Raw genomic sequence first — 17,938 nt, forward strand, 5'->3', positions numbered from 1 at the left:
AGCAGGAATATGAATGAATGTTTGCAGTTCCACCAAGGTGGTCACAGGCAGAAAGGGCACTTTTCCAAAATGACTATTGATTTTTGCACTCACATCAGATAAATGATATATGAGGTAGTTCAAGTTTCAAATAACACCCAACCTCAGCTCTGGAGATTTATAAAATGAGCATTAAAAATGAGATAAACTGGATTATCTGATCAGGACTCTGAACAGATAGGAGTATCTGGCTTCAAAGTATAGGCCAAGGTGCTTTAGCCATTTATTAGACAAATGTGAAAGCTTCAGACATTCTAATAGAATTAGAAAAATCAATTTTTAGTAGACTGCAAACTGGCATCTTCTGAAGGATATAACTATATTCAAACAATCACCCCACAGTATAAGCTCTCAATTTTTAATTTATTTTTTGCAAATATGAATGCAGTGGTCACTAGTAAGGGCCACCAAACCCGTGGTGCAAGGAAGCTCAGGCAGGTATCCCTTGATCTGCAGGAACCTTTCAAACCACCTGCATCTCTCCTGTGCTGTGTCTAAGTTCCAGTCAGGCTGCTGATCATCTTCCAGAAGTGATTATTTATACAAAAGGGAACAATTCCTTCATGTGAGATGAGGCCTTATAACAGACTGCTCCATGATGTTATGGTAGGGCCTCTCCTAAGGCATACTGGAATGGTCAATTTATCTGTTCTGCTTCAGGAAATTTGACTCCTTGCTCAGTGCTCTAATGAATGGTAGCACAGCCACATTTTTGGTTGGAATAAGCCCCATCAAAACAGGCTCTTTAGGAAAATTCTTCCCCTCCAAACTCTTTCATTAAAAATACCTGAAATGGAGACATTTTATAACAAACATATTTTAATTTGACATGACATTGCTTTTTTTATCAAGCAAGTATTTCAGTTTTGGTGTTGACCAGAACAGAAATTCTTCTGATTTTCTGGATACATTATACTGAGAAAAAAAATCTGTTGCAACATTTCCTGCCAAATAGATGAGAGCCATTCACAGCTGGGTGACTGCAAAACTACCTTTAGCTATATTTATAGAGTATTTACATTTCTACTTATTTCAGGAAAAATACTTATTTCCTGTGTATGTTTTTCTGTAGGAGGAAAAATAAAGATGATGCCCAAAAAGTTGAGGGTATAAATATGTAGAATTTGTGTTGGAAGTGCAGTTCATTGAGCTGAACACTGGGACTTGTAAAATGGCCTTAATGCCAGCCTGGATATCTCACCTCTAACCTCTCTGAGCTGTAGTGAAGAACTAAACAGAGGCAAGGTGAGAATACAAGGAATGGTGGAATTAACATTTCTATATGATGCAGGAACTTTGCAGCTGGGATGTCTCTGATGGTGACATACACACTTGAAATACATGGGAACATTTCCAAATAGCCTCTAGATGTGTCCAGCTCTGCAGCAGCAAAGCATATGGATGTGTCTGTGTTCAAAAATAATCTTATTTATTGACACAGACTGGAAATAAACTCCAGCTGGAAACACACTGGTTAGATTACCTGGATCTGCATGCACAAGACTGAAAACTTAAGCCCAGTTTAGTTCTGCTAGGGGCAGAAATTCTGTGAGCATCACACTGGAAGAGCTGCTTGAAGCTCAAAGGCTGGAGGAACATCTCTGGATATTGCTCCCTTTCTATTTGCAATCTGTCTGCTTCAATGTGTGAGACTGTTCTTGCAATTGTAGCAAATGTTCTGCACTGTGCAAAGTCAGCAGCAGACAGAGCTGGATGCATCTGGACACTGCTGAGTTTGCTGTGATGACAGCAATCAATAGGAAAATAGAAAAAATAGGTTTTGCTTTTCCATTGCTTTCCAGGTATCATATCTGGGCCCTGACTCTATATTACAAATTGGATGCATCTGAACAATCTGTGCAGTTGGATCTGATTCTCTGAAGAAAATTGCTGGAAATTGAGAGCAAAGAGCTTTGTGTAAATTCAGCATTACCACAGGGTTTAATAAATGACGATTGCCTTACAGCACATTTCAAAATGTGTTCAATTTTACATTTATTTCTTTAAGAGGCTGCATATAAATATTGTTTGAGATCAGCACCTAATTTCCACCTTCATTTTGTTAATATTTTTGCAAGTCAAGTGCCATAAAAATGAGGAAAATTACAGGTTAAACTCAGAAGTTCAAGATTTTCTATCTGAAAAGGCAAATTCAGAAGATAAATTTTTGTCATGAGAAAAAATGGAGATATAAAAGACCTATACACTAGCAGCAGTATAACATGCAGAACTCATTATTTAGAATATTAAAATACATTTGTAGAATGCATAGCTGCTGTGATGTCTTAGATAATCAGCTATGAAAGAACAGTTGAATACTGTAGAAACTATTAAGTGAGCTAGCATGTAAGAAGAAGCTGGAAAATACTCTCTAAACAGTTGTGAGAAACAAAATGTATTAGAAAGATAATATACATGCAGAGTTTACAAACCGTGTCTTTAGGGTGGCCCAATAAGTAGAAATATGGGGACCCATGCTTGTCACTTTTCATGCACATGGAGAGACTGGAAGGAACCATTCCTAAAGGAAGGGGAGGAACAGCCTAGGACCAATCATTAGAATTAACAGAACCAGTGACATACAGACATTTTTACTATTGTTAGAGCAGAGAATTCTTAGTAAGTTTAGAACAACTGAGAGAAAAGCTTATATGTAACAGGAAAGAAGTATTTCTGTAAAGCTAAGACAAATAGGCATGCTGTAAGTCTAAATATTAGTGGATTATTGAAACTACTGTACATATATATTCAGGACATAGATTCACCTGGTCTATGGATATGGAGTACATCTTGAGGTGCTTCCTGAAGGAGTCATAACAAATCAAAAGCAAAGGGTTTAATGCATTTAAGAACTGTGCCAATTTACTTGTATGAAAAATCCTTGTATTGGTATCAACTCTGACATTTTTTGTTTTTTGTTTTTTTTTTTTTTTTTTTTTGCTGGGGTGGTGCTGAAGCAGGAGATGAGAGTTTCGTCAAGGCCTTTAACAATGACTGATTGCTTGTGGCTTTTATCTCTTAATCAGCAATTTGCATATACTGACACTTTAATCTTCCTCCCTTAAACAGCCCCAAAGGAAATCTAAACTCCAGTTCTGTAAAACCACCTGTGTGCAATGAACCCATGGGGTGAGCTGTGTACACAATTTGGCATTGTGTAAAGAAACAGAGATTCCAAAAATACACAATGCACCCCCAGGACATGTCTTCTAAGAAAGCCAAACAAAGCAGGGGAAGAGAGGGAAAGGCACCATCATTGTGCAGATCCATAAAGCACCAACCATCAGCACACAATGCAGATTCCTTGTTCTCCAAACCTCAGTGGTTCCAGTTCCCACAGCTCTGTGTATCTGTTAGTGTCACAATGTGACCTAGAATGCTCAGGGCCAGATCCAGATGTCCAAGATAGGGCAATGGAAAAGTTTTCCAAAATCTCAGTGTAAATGGGCTGGAGTCTCTAAAATTTATAACTTCCTGCAGGAGCTCTTAAGCAACTCAAAACAAAGTGAAACTTAATAGAAACCTAATATCAAACCTGATTTTGTAGTCCTAGAAGTAGGTACGGAAACAAATTAGTTTATTTATTATTAGTTTAGATGTTCCTTACAGGTGAAATTCAGTGTTTTTGCTCCCTCTGCACTACCAGACAGAACACAACTGGGGCAGGGGTTTATGCCTTGCTGGAGGGATGGAATCCACCTACAGGTGCTAACCTGCCTCAGCCTTCTCCACCTTTACATTTCATTATAAGACCCATTGCTTTCAGGATCTCACATATTTTAATGTACTGTAAGTAATAAAATCTCCAGTCAGGAAAGGCCAGGAGAGGTAAGCCAGAAAAAACAAGCTGCCAGGACTGCTGGGACTGAGAGTGAAACACTACTTTCCTAGGAAACTTCCTCCAAAGACATTTAGAGGAAGGACTAGGTGTTCCACAAAAAACTGGAGTTTTCTGGGGCTGCTCAATCATTAGATGTAACTTGCTTCTTGCAGAACTCACAGCTGGATGGAGGGACTGATTTGTCAGCTTTACTTCCTCTTGAATGATACCATTTTGGGATTTTGTGAACAGTTTTCCTGCATTTTGCCTTTGAGGATGATACTTTGTCCCAGTGTTTGGCTGTGCAAAGTACATGTCCTTCTCATGATGTTTCTATAGCTATGGCTAAGGCCTGAAATACTTAACCATCTGTAATGAGGCTCCCACGGTGTGGACAGGCAGATTTCTAGAGCTGCTGCACACCCAGTAGGTGCACACATGGGAAATTAGGCAGCCACTTCAAGAAATGTCTTAATCCATCACTTTATTCAAACTGTTTTTAATGCTGGTGGGAGAAGTGCTCAGTTCTGCAGTGATGACTCTGGGTTTTGTGTCCTGGGACATGAATGAAACCTCACACACTCTGCAGCCAGACTTGCCAGGCATTAAGTGCTTTTTGGGATCAGGATTCCCAGCAGTACTTCTAGGCTTTCTTGCACATTAATATGATTTCTTGCTATGACTTTCTGGTTCTCTGGAGCATTCAGCTGGCAGACTATTTCCTATGAAACATGATGCTGATGCTCTTCAGGTTTGGATGAGCTGTGATAATTCACCTCCCATGGAAGCACAGTTCCTCTGGCTATCCTCATCCTCAGCAAACGTGTTCTGAGATGCTGGGTGATAAAACACCTGTTTTCAACACTTTTTTTGTTGTACCCTGCTGTGAAATCAGCTGTAGTTTTGGAGCATTAATCATATCTGAGCTCCTTGGCTTACATTCTGTGCCTGCTACAAGGGGATTGCTGCCTCTGGAATGGGCTGGGATCTCTGGCATTTGTTTTCAAGCAAAATCAGCAGCTGGAATGGAGGTAAATGATGCATTCACAGCACACTTTATTTCTTACCCTAGGTTTGAAGAGTGCTTCAGCTCAGCCAGGACTTTTCAAGATTGGAAATGGACAGATTTGCGGGCAGTATAAACTGACATAACTCATGCAGGAGATTTACACTCTCTCAGCAGCTCACTCTGTTTCTTCACTAAGTGCTTTCTTCTTCTTTTCATATTCTTTTCTTTCACAAATCACTTTCTTATTATTGATGAATTTTCCTAAACACTGCTTTTACAGATGTCAATCACATCATCATTCAAACACTGACATTTCTTGCACATAAGTACATACCACCATATTTTGTACTAATAGAAACATTGCACTGGAGTTTAAAACACAAGGAAAATCAAGAAATTGAAGGTTGAAGACAATAATATGACAGTCTTGGCTGGCTGGTTTAGGTAGCTCTAGATAAGTTTTCTCCTTTTTAGTGCTGTGAATCAGAGTGTTGCTCCTGTTGGAAAGCACAGCAATACTAAAGCTGGCTTAGGAAGTCCCTGATCATTTTGCCTGTCAGGGACTTGAGAGAGAATATCCAGGAGAGGACCCTGGTACACTTGTGCTATTGTTATATTTATCCCTAGGCTTCTGCTGCACACCACCATTGCAGTCCCAATACCAGCTCTGTCCTCCAGCCTTGCATTTTTATACTCAACCAAGTCTTATTTCCCACTGATGCTTTCCACAGGTAGACCCTGATGAGTATAAGAAATATTTCTGACATGTAATTGCTTAAAAAACCCTGATAATTTCAGTAAAAAGAGCTCAAATTAGTCTTGTTCCATCTCAGCTGTGAAATTTTGGTTGAAGGAAGAGGGAGTTACTAAATATTGACTGTCTGCTGTCCTCAGGACCACTCTCTCCTCAAGCCTACTGTCACAAGCTTCTCTGCATTCAGTTTTACATTTGCAAAAGATGTTTCTGGGGGTCTCTGACAGATGTTCTTTGCATGATGATGACTTAACCTTGTTTCTGGGGGTCTCTGACAGATGTTCTTTGCATGATGATGACTTAACCTTGAGATGTGGCCTGCTTGAGACATGGCCTCCCATTTTAATTGGTTCTGTTTGTTAATTTATGTTTTGAACTTCCTAGGCAGGCTGCTGTTGGAATTTAGGTTCGCCTTCTGTTTGTTCTTAGACTACTTCTCACACCTCTGGGAAATGACCTAGGGAGGACTTTAATTATCTCAGTTAATTCCAACAGGCATCTTCTTATTTTGCTTCCATTCCCCCTCCAGACTGGATACAATTCTAACACTTTGCCTGCATAAAGCACAGATTAAGAACTGCAGATGTGCAGATGTTTTCCTTTGCTGTGATGTTTTCTGCAGGTTGTTTGTACACCATGAAGTAACTCCTGAACACTTTTACTCCTTTTTCAGTGCAGTAGGAAAAAGGGCCTTTCAAGCTCCACTACTTGGTTCTCCTCCTGTGTAAAGCTGTAAGCTGGAGATGCAGTTTGAAAGACGGGCTGACTAAAAAGTATTTCTTTGATGAATTTTCTTTGTAGCAACTTCTATTTCTCAGTAATCTGCGTTTTTAAACAACTAATGCTAAGTATTCCAAATGCCTTCCCAAATGGCAAGCTTGGCTTTAAACAACACTGTGAAGTCACCTTGTTGCTTTCTCTTAGCACTAAAAGCTGTTTCTCAATTTCTAGTGGTTTATATGTATTTTCTACTCATCATCTTCTTTGGACATTTTGGAAGATTTGTTTTCCTAAATCAATGATACTTACACTGAAATTTTTTTTGTGTTTGTGTTTTGTTTTTTTTTAATATTTTTTTAAAAGTTTTAAATTTTTTTTAAATGGGAATAATGTACAATTTTATAAGATTATATAAATAATGGAAATTTATTTTGGATTTAAGCGCCGTTTGGAACTGGGACCTTAAGAAATTCAGATTTGGAATGGGTCTGAACTTCAACTGATTCTTTGCTCATTGTAGCCTCCTGGGCCTGCCTTAGATGAAATTGTTTTCTGAGGGAGCAGAGGACTGCTGATATATGGTTCTGCTGTTTGGGAAGGATTACTGCCACTGCATCAGTCCTGGATGTATGTTTGTTCTTTCATTAAAAATGATGCACCTCTCCCATAAAACAGTTCTGGAGCTGACCTGAATTTCTGTTTGAGGTCTCTCTGAAAGGATTTCACACTAGTTAAAATAGATATTAACTGTCTTAGTGTGATTTTATCAGAGCCCCTGAAAGCCATTTTGGCTTTGTTTTTACTCACTGAAAGTATAAATCACTAACTTTATTACCAGATGGGTGGGCTATGGCCCATCTTTTCTGCCTTTATTCAGAAGCTCTTGAAAGTTGTAAAAAATGCAGCACACAGTGTCCTGAGTATTGGTTTAGCCACAGAATTAGCTCTTTTTTAGAGAAGAAAATAGTGCAATTACCTTGTGTATTGACAGCTGGGAAAGAATTGACATTCTGTGCAGCTGACTTTAACAGAGGTATTGAATTTATGTTGGCAACAAAGGCTCACCTGAACCTATAGTTAAGCCTAAGTATTTGAATTTTTATGTGACTGTAATTTCTGATTCTAATGGGAAGACATTCTGTAACTTTAAAAGGAAAAGTAAAAATGTTTAATAGAGTTTTGGACCTCATAGCATAAAGAAGCTAAGGACTTTTCATTAAAAAGTAGCCCTTTTCCTGAGAGATTTAAGGCCCAGAGGTGCTCATAATAGAACTTATGTAACTATATGAAATTTTTACACTATACTACACAGTAAGCCCTGATTTCAGTTTTTTAAAAAAACTCTTCATCTTTGAAATTACCTTTGGATAATTTCTTTTTAATTTTTGTCAGTTCAGTTATGAAATAAGGTTTCTATATTGTCTAAATGACTCATACTTTTTCAAATATTTAAAAAGTACCAGAAATCCCTCTGAAACAAAATATAAGAAGAATGGATCCTGTTTTCTCACCACAATGAGCAAAATCTCATGTTTTAAATTCATAACTGACTTCTAACTGATCATCCATGTATTTTGTCAGAGAGACTACAATGGGTGAAGTTGTCAAAGAAAGGAGTACATTCTTGACAATGCTTAGAGTTCCAGCCTGAGCCACCCAATTGCATGGCAACAAGATCATCTGCTGGGGCTCAAAATGTGCAGAGAAGTACCAATAAGGAAGAAATTCCAATAAAGGAAGAAAAGGAGAGTTTATGGGCAAATCAGCAACTCCAGCACGCTCAGAGATGTCCCCTAGGAGGTTTGTAGTGCTTCCTCCAATGCACATCTTAGAAGCCACTGCCTGTGTTGGGAGGGCAGCAGATGACAGCGATGTACACACATGTAAGTCCACCCCATCACAGGTAAGCACTTAAGGCAATACTTAATGTGCTCCAGGAAATTACAATATATAAATATCTGCAACTGCCCCTTAATTCAAAAGCATTACAGTTAATTTATATAAAGTCATGCACATATAGAAATGTAAAGATGAAAACCCACCATATTCTGGGACCTGGCCTGTCCCACGTTTCAACAGCAGTCGCACTCTTCTGCCACCAGACTTGATTAGCTCTATTGCTCTGGCATGTGTCATGTCCCTTGTGCTTTCTCCATTGATTTCAATTATTTGATCTCCTACCTGTCAGGTAAGAAGAATATTGAGTCAGACAGAATTGCAGTAAAATGAGTGTTTCAGGAAGAGACATATTCAATGGATCACAGGTTACTTGAATGACAGACTGACACATCAAGGAAAATTTGTTCCTGTCTATCTGAGGAATATTACTGGCAGATCAAATAACCTCCAAAGTGGGTTCTGAATATGGTATATCAAATGCTGCTTGTCTTCTGCTGAAATCAGTGCAATGCCTTTGTAACTTGCTCACATCTTCTGCACATAAGAGGCTTTGTTGAATTGCTTGACGTGGTGGAATCACTGGAACATTATCCCTGCTGCTCTGTAACATGCAGTGTTGGGTGAGCCTGAGAAGAACTTTGTTGCACTTGCTGTTTTCATAGAGAAAAAGAGAGGTTCAAAGCACAAATAGAAACTTCCATCATTTGAATTTCCAAACCTTGGTAGTAAAGTTTCACACCAAATTAAGACTCGTTATGAAGGAGCTGTTAAACAAAGAAAGGTTAGTGCTATGACACAGGACAAGCAGGTTTGCTGGGGCTCAAAGAGCATGCTTTGAACTATTTACCACAGGAGCTTATTGCTGGGAGTAAGCCCAGCCTGTGGCTGAACTGTCTAGTTAGAGCAGCTGACTCCAGGGTTCTGATTATGGATTTCTGCCCCTCATCTCCTGGCCAGATTTCCAGTTAAAGCTGGCTTCATCATTATTTTTCTGCTCTATTTCTACAGCAGTTAAATGTGGCGCTGATGTCTGCACATCCCATCCACCCCAACTTGCTTGGCTTTGCCTCCAGCCCACATGTTTTGGTTTTGGCTGGTTTTTGATGCTGGAAGCCTTCTCCTTCAGCAGAGGAGCAGTTGCTCTCTGCTGTGCCTGGTCAGCACAGCTCAGAGCAGTGCAGGGAGCAGCACTGCACATCCTGCAGTGCCGTGAGACCCCTTGGTGAGAGCCTGGAACCAGCACACAGAGAGGTGACACTTGAGCCTCCTGTTAGCAGCACCACAGCTTTGGGATTTGTGCCTGCAGAAGCCTCCCAGCCCCCTTGGAAGGGCAGCCTGAGTGAAACCCAGGAGCAGGGATGATCTCCTGGGGCTGGTAGAGGTGCAGGTCCAGGTGATGGCAGCCTAGGTCAAGGCAGGAGGTCTCAGTGAGCGGGACAGCACGCTCATTTGTCAGTGCCAGAGGAACACATTTGCTCAGCAGGATCTTACCTGCCTCACTGTGCACCTTCAGCTTCCTCACAGTGTTTTCACCACACTAAAACAACAATGCCTACACATCCTGGACAAGAGATTGTGATGGTGTTCGCAGGGGTCTTAGGATGAGGGGAGAGACGAGGATCTGACTCAATGTTTCAGAAGGCTTGATTTATTATTTTATGATATATATTATATTAAAACTATACTAAAATAATAGAAGAAAGGATTTCATCAGAAGACTAGCTAAGAATAGAAAAAGAAGGAATGAATAACAAAGGCTTGTGTCTTGGACAGAGTCCGAGCCAGCTGGACTGTGATTGGCCATTAATTAGAAACAACCACATGAGACCAGTCACAGATCCACCTGTTGCATTCCACAGCAGCAGATAATCATTGTTTACATTTTGTTCCTGAGGCCTCTCAGCTTCTCAGGAGAAAAAATCCTAAAGAAAGGATTTTTCATAAAAAGTGTCTGTGACAAGAGATGATACAGACTTCAAGGTGACACACATTTTCTTTCCCTCTTACAAGACTGTCTTAACAAAACCAGCTCTTAGCTGGCCTTGGACATTGAAATATCTTCTATTTTGTAGGTTTTCCTTGCTACAGTTGTACTTCTGTCAGCCCAAAGTGTAATCCTTCAGAGGTTTTCCTTCTTTCCTGAGTTTGAAATATAATATTTACCAAATAAATGTGCACAATATGAAATGTCAATACAACTCCTAGCATCAAAGAAACTGGAAAGGATGCCAAGAAGTTATCTAGTCCTTACTTTTGCTCAGAGACAGAATGAGTGCTAATAGAAGTACTATGACAGTGTTTCTCAATAGGAATTCTCAGAATTAATACTTTGTCAATAGGAACTGCATCGTCCCAGGGTCCTGTATGCAATCTTTGCTGATACTTTGTGTAACTAAATACATTGATCCAAATAAAACCTATTAGCTTTGCTATTACAATTTGTAAATTCTGCAGTATTAACAGTGGGGAGAGGAAAAAAATCAGAATTATTTTGTGCAGGATTATTTTTGCTGTGCAAATTTCTTCCTCAGCTGATTTTCTCTCTCAAAATATAAATCATTTGGCTGTACCATGCAGTGCAAAATTTAAAATATTTCTGGCAGCCTTCAGGCCACACTGGCACACAACACAGGTGCTCTCTGGATCATGGTGACATCTCCCCCAAGTCTGGCCATGCAGGGCTCTCTGCATCCCCCAGACTCCTGGAGAATGCTGTTGGTTCACACACTTGGAGCAAAAAGAGAAAATCTGTGTTATCACTCCTGTAACACAGACAGAAGATGGATTTGTAGCAACCCCACAAGGATATCAGTCAGTCAAAATACAGACAAAATTAAATGATTTTGGAAAAACCTGTTTATAAATGTCATGAAGCAATTAAACCCCATAGAAATCCTGCAAAAGTAAAGTCAGATTTTCAGAATGCTTGAGGACAGTTCTTTTTTAGTGTAACATTGCCTTCATAGACCATATTTTGCAGAAGGTATTTAAAATGTTCTTGTTAGCATGTCTTGAGAGAAGTGCCAGATTAGATCAAATGAAAGAGGTGTTTTTAGCACTCCTTGATGAATAGCTTTTAAAATTAGTACCGAAAGCTGCTTGGGAATGTACAGTCCTTCAAATAAAATCCTCTGCACTCCAGAGCAGACAGACAGAAAGATTTTAATACAGTTTAATATGTAAAAAGGTTAAGTTAATGTCACATTTTTCCCTTGCTGTTTGCCTTCCTTCTGTTTTCACTGGTCACTATGCACGAACTATCTTGTATTAATGTAACCTTTTCTGTGTTTCTGTGAATTCACAATTTTTCTCTCTGTAGGCAGCACGTGGCTCATTTGGTATTTTCTTTCATTATAAAATATTGTAGTTGATTTGATATTTCCTTTTCTTCTGAAATATTATGTGCAAATAACTTGAGAAAGCTTAAAAAAAGGCTAGCATCTTGGTTATGTGGCTGAAGGAGGGGAGAGAAACAAGATGGCAAAAATTAGGTGCTCTGAAATCTACATCAGAAAGGGTGAGACCAGAGCTATAATGAATAGTTGCAGGAGCAATGGGTTAATTGTGTTCCTTGCTTTTGTGTCTTGTGGCTGACTGATGAGCAGCTGAATTATTCTGCCTTTGCAGCACAAGCCCAGCCCTGATTAGATGAGAAAACAGCAAGGAAAAGTTGTCAACACCCTTACCTCGAGAAAAGCTTCAATTAGACTTTGCACTCATATCTGGAAATTCATACAAAAGAGAAAACCTTGGCTGAGGAGCTGTTCCCTATGTGTCAGCAAGGTACAGTTCTTGTTTTTCTCCTCCAGTTAAACCTTGATAACCTTCCCTTCTTTCCCTCCATGATGTAGATTTTCTTATGGCTGATATAGGATGAAACCCTCCTGTATGGGCTCTCCTTGTCCAGGCATTCAAATATGCTTTCTCCCTCAACTTTTCTATTCTGGAATAAATTTTTAGATCTGTGGAGCTATTTTCTAAATCAAATGATTTTTAAAGAGAATCTTATATATACCCACATATTGAAGATACACTAAGGTGAGGCCAGAAGTAATTGGAAACATAAAATCAGTGTCGACACATGGGATCCTCATTTCTCTTTTTAGAATCAAAAGATGATTCCTGCAGTTTATATCACACAGCATTTGTCTACACTTCTCTTCTGGATCCTTCCATGTCTGTTCACAGTGTCCAAACTGAAGATACTATGAACGTGGGAGGGTAAGTAGAACAGATCAAAATAACATTCTTTCCACATTTACTAATAATGTTCACAGAACAAATTCTTTGCCTTTTTGTACCACATCAGATTTGCAACCCATAGTCAGTTTGGATTCTGAGCAGTTATCTCACATTTATCATTGTGCATCTGATTTCTCTGCCCTAAACTGAGCACTGTGCACCTCTGTGACTTTCATCAGATTGACTGCTTCAGTACAAAATTTTTATTTTGAAACAGTCTGTTTCTCAAAGTCTTTTTTTACTCCCCATGAATAGTGACATACTGGCATCAGCAAATTTTATTTTATTATTTATCAGTAGGTCTCCAATTAATAATGGAATATTGAACTGAGTTGGTTTCATCCCAGACACCTTAGAACTATACTTGTAATTACTATTAAGGATAAAATCATTCAGAGCAGCCTTTGAGAGGAATTATTGACAGTAACCACGTTAAAAGAGATTCCACCTAGGGCCTCAACCTTTTCATGTGACTTTCATAGAAGGTAGTGTTGAAAGGTGAAAGGAAGATTGTACATTCTTCTCCCCATTTTTCCACATAGAAATAAGAATGAAAATCAGACATAAGAAAGAAAAATCAGACTGGTGGGACAAGATTTGCTTTCCACAATTCACATGCCAGTGAACTTTCTCAACTTTTTGGTAGCTTGTCACAGATTATCTCTGAGCACAAAAATTAAAGGATTTTTTAAATTTAGCTTTAAAAATAGGGTATATGTTTTGCTTTCTCTAGTCTAACTTTCTGTCCTCCATGAATTCTTAGACATAATTACTAATAGTCTATAAATTTACTTACCTTAGTCATTGAGCATACATGAACATCAGCAAGATCTGCAAACTTGAATCTAAGTATGATTTAAGCAGTTTTCTCTTTATTCTGATTTATACTAATTTCTTTGCTGATGTTTTTGTGAACATCTCAATGGAGACTGATACAAAGAAAACACTGAATATTTCAGCCATCTCCACATTCTCATCAGGCAATAGACCTTATTTTTCCAGTTCTTGATGTTTCTTTAAACATGTGACATATGTACCCTTTCCCAGTCCCAACAGGCAAGCCCTGCATGTGGGACACTCCCCAGGCTGGCATCAGCTCTGCTTTTTAAACCTTCCTGGAGGTCTCCAGCAAAGACTACAAGGCAGGAGTGATCTACCTCTATGTTCTCCAGATGTTCTCAGCAGCTGAAGGGTGAAGGGTGCTGGCAAGACAGCCTGGGAACCTTGCCTGGCTGCTGCCTGAGCTGTATTTATTCTGAAGAAACATGTTCTTTGCAGCTATGAATCTGGAAATTTTATTCACATTGGCTTTGCATTGTGTTTCTTTCTTCCTGAAGAATATGACCCTTGCTGAGTTTCCATGTTTGGGATAAATACCTACCCAAACCCACTGGTTCTCCTCCTAACCCAATGGCACTTGGTAAGCAGAACACTCCTCTATTATATTCTTACAATGTGCAAGTACAAAGTAAACATTGAATGCTTCACCCCCTTAATGCTTTGAAATTTGAATATTAATGATTTAAATGCAATTATGAAAGTAGTTTGTGTGTATGGAAAGTGTTTCTTTACAAAATCTGTTTCAGTTCAAGTTAATTCAGATGCTCCATCCATGTGCAAGAACAACTGAGCTATAAAATTGGGCAACATGTTTTCTGGCAATAATGAGAAGATAATATTCTTAAGGAATGTTTAAGTAACATCACTATTGATAGGTTAATTAGAAAGAAAATTGTAAAGCTTCTCCAAATCATTAGAATAAAGTGCCTTAAGTACGTGTGGGTTTATCTGCAGAGCCTTTGTTTGGCTCTGGCCATATTTTAAAGCAATCATTACTGGTCTTGTTAAAAAAGCCAACCATACACACAAACAGGGTTTCAGAAACAGGGTGAACCAGAAGGGAAACACATATAGCTTTATTGTACTAAAGAGGTTTTTCCTTGCTTGAGTGTTCTTTTAAACCAGGGATGAGAGCCTTGTGTACGTTTGCCTCCGTTGGTGCGTAAGGAACAGTCTCTAAGCAGGTGTATGGTTCCCAGCTGCATGAAATTAAATTAATTGTGTATGCACATTTTCAGTCCATGTTAAATCTAATGATAAAAGCAGCCTCAAATGATTTGTGTGGAGGGCATTGCTATCTGTAATTTTATTAATGCATTTTATAATTAAACCTCAGGAAAGAGACAAATCACATTTAATTATTTTTATGTGGGCATTCTATTTTTATAACTGAAACAATTTTACATGTTATTTGTTGAGGTTGTTGTTGCCAATTGGCCCAAAAGGCTGAAAAACTGTCTGTACTTGGAGACCAAAAGGCAATTCCAGAGTATCTATTTTGGTGAATTTCCAAGTACTGTCAAGCTCAAGTATGATTGTCTGGAGTTAGGCACAGGCTGGGTATGTGCTGAGCAAATCTCCTCACAGCAGAGAATGTGTGCTGCCTGGAAATCCCAGGTACAACATACAGCCCGAGCAAAGCTGGGGGGCTTTGGTAACCTTGGACTCCCTCCAGTGCATTTGAGGTATGTGAGCTTGATGTCTCAGCAGAAGACATGGTATCTCTCTTTGGGGGAATTACAGTAACACGTCCCATGCTACTTTTGAACCAACCACATAAAAGTTTGGAGTGAAAAAGTGGTTTTTTTTCTGTGGCCAACTATTTAAGCAGCTGCAGCTTCTTACTCCTGGAAATGCCAGGCCCTTTGTTCCCACAGAGAGATGGTCTTGACTCCTGCCCAAAAGAAGGGGGAAAGACGGGCCATAGGACATGGTGCAGAACAAGAAAAGCTCTTCCCACGCTCCTCAGCAGGAGCTCCAGCTTTTTTCTTTTTACCTTTTCCCCTTTTTCTGAGAGAGAGAAATGGTAGTGCTATTTGGGAAAGAGATCTTGGAAAGAGGAATATGTGCATGCCTGATTGTTTGCAAAGAGTGGGGAGTGCAAGAGGGAAAAATGGAGTTTTCAGTCATGAGGGCTGAAAAGACAGCAAAATGGATTTCTGGTACTACAGTACACTTGATGCCTTTCATAACATTGCTGCAAAATAATCCATGTGTATGTGAAATAAAGCTGTCAAAGATAAAAGGAAAATGCATTGTCCTACTGTATTTGATACACTATTTCTTTTTTAAAACAGAGGTAGGATAACTCATTGTAGCATAATGTAATATTAATAACATCTACCTAAAACAGAAGTAGGATAACTCATTATCCTACTTCTACTTCTACATCCAGCATAATGTAATATTAATAACATCTACTTCACTATTAAAATCAGGGATGGGAACCAATAGAGACTATGAAAAGGAAGAAAAAAATTTTCTGGTATCTTCTTGATGGTCTCAGGCAGTTCTGATCAGGCAAAAGCAAAGCAAGTTGAAGGTCTGACAAGCTGATTTTACAGATCCTACAGAGAAACCTGAAAATGGAGATTGCTTCGTCCAAAGTTGCATCCGCACAGCAAAAGTGAAAAGAATATAAACTCCAACAAGATAAAGATGAAACCACAAAAAGATTTTGAGGAGGAAAAATGCTGAAAAGTAAGATCTAAGAAGATGTTTTCAAGCATACCATAGGCATGGAGTCTGTCAGATCTCAAAAGATAGTTTGGGCACAAAGTAGAAAAGACTGCAGAAAACAGATTAATTCTTTTCATCAATTTTCACGGAAGAGGAGGACAGCAAAACTCCTGCAGAGGGTCTGCTCACTGCAGGGTTGAGTGAAGAACTGACTCCAACAGCAGGGTCTGTGGCAAAGATTTTATAGCAGACTGATGAAACGGATAGTGAGCCACCACCAGAAGCAGATGACTTTTATCCTCAGTTCTAAAGGAATTTGGATATGAAGCTGTTCTACTAGTAGCTATAGGATATAATCTACTGACTAAATCAGTAAATTGCTGAATTTCAAAGGAATGGGAAGTGGCAAGTGTGACACCAGTCTTTAAGAACGGACTTGGAAAGTAACCAAGCGAGTCTCATGTTCAATTGAGCAGATGGAAGGAAGCAATAAGGATGGTGAGGCTTAGCTGGCACATGGATAATGATGATATAGTGGGAAAGGGTCAGTGTGGCTATTGTAGAGGGAAGCCATTCCTCACAGATCTATTGCAGGTCACTGGAGCTCTCAATGACTATATAGATTAATGTGATCTGGTTAGTATACTGACATTTTCAGAAAGCTTTTAATAGTAAAGTCTTCAATAGAGACTGCTGTGGGATGAAAAAGAATAGGCTCCTCTAAGCAGGAGATTAAATTCTAGGGAAAAAATGCTTTAAATAAGTGGTCAATTTTCACAATCAAAAGACTTTACCACAGTGATTATTCTGCTCAGCATACTTGCAAATGGTGTGGGGAAGAGGTGGTAGGATTTGCAGACAGCACATCACCATGCAGTATTCTTATATCTAAACTTAAAAGCTCTAAAAATGATGGCACAATCCATGCTAAAGCAGCACGTGAAAGCCAGTGGTGCTGAGTGCTGAACACCAAGCATAGTACATGTGGAAAACTACATACTCCCTCACTCTGAATCAGCCATCACCCCTGAAAACACAGATCCTGCTGTCCTTGTGCTTAGCTCACTAAGCTGAAAATGTCAGCACAGCCAAAAACCCAAACAGAACACCAGCTGCTAGGGGGAAAGTGGAGAATATAGGAGAAGCCATCACTGTGTCATTTAGGAGCACCAATATCCTGAAAACTGCAAATTGTTCTTGTGCTTTCACCTCCAAATGAATGTGATACATTGAGAAATGCCTTGGAGGAGGCCAGTGAGGCTGGGTAGGGGTAAAGAACAGCTCCCTTTTGATGCAAGGTGAAACAGACTGGTGAGGTTCAGTACATGATATAGATCAGTAGAACAAAGAATGGTATGCAGAATGATGAAATATGGTTATTATATTGTAACTACAAAAAAAAAAAAGGAGTTTTTTTCCAAACAATGCAGGCACTTTGACTTGGAATCCATTGACACATTATATCTGGAATATCAAAAGCATGAATACATTCAAATAAGTGGTTAAAATAGTCCTAACACTGAGTCCTAGCATAGAAAAATATATAAACTCCTGACTGACAGTGTCTTGGATGTTATATGCATAGAAGAATAATTTCATACTTGTCCTACATTCCTTTTCTAAGCATCCTCTACTTGTCCTTGTTGGAATGAGGATACTAGGCTGGGGCCATAGCAATGGGCCTCATATCTTTTTTTTTACCTTTAGGGATGAACTCTCCCAGTTTTCACTTGTCATGATTTGGGAAAACACAGAAGAGAAGTTGATGCCTATGTCACTTCTGTTGCTGGAAAATTGTTTTAATTATCAGAGCAGCATCATGTGGTGTGCTCATTTGTTTTCTAATACTCGATTCTTAATTTTTCAGTTAGGGTTAATTAATTTTTTAGACCTGAAAACCTTCATAAATATTCCATAAACCCCAGATTTAAATAAG

General features: G+C 39.0%; 1 protein-coding gene across 2 annotated transcripts in view; it reads right to left on the reverse strand.

The window, feature by feature from the left end:
- MAGI2 (membrane associated guanylate kinase, WW and PDZ domain containing 2) overlaps window positions 1-17,938 on the reverse strand; it is a 703,939-nt gene that overhangs the window by 17,891 nt on the left and 668,110 nt on the right. For both annotated transcript variants that reach the window (XM_014308028.2, XM_005423532.3), the window contains one exon: window positions 8,385-8,523. In XM_014308028.2, coding sequence (XP_014163503.1) covers window positions 8,385-8,523 — 139 coding nt within the window. The remainder of the gene's footprint in view (window positions 1-8,384; window positions 8,524-17,938) is intronic.

The sequence above is a fragment of the Geospiza fortis genome, unplaced genomic scaffold, assembly GCF_000277835.1.
Source record: "Geospiza fortis unplaced genomic scaffold, GeoFor_1.0 scaffold424, whole genome shotgun sequence".
NCBI lineage: Eukaryota > Metazoa > Chordata > Aves > Passeriformes > Thraupidae > Geospiza > Geospiza fortis.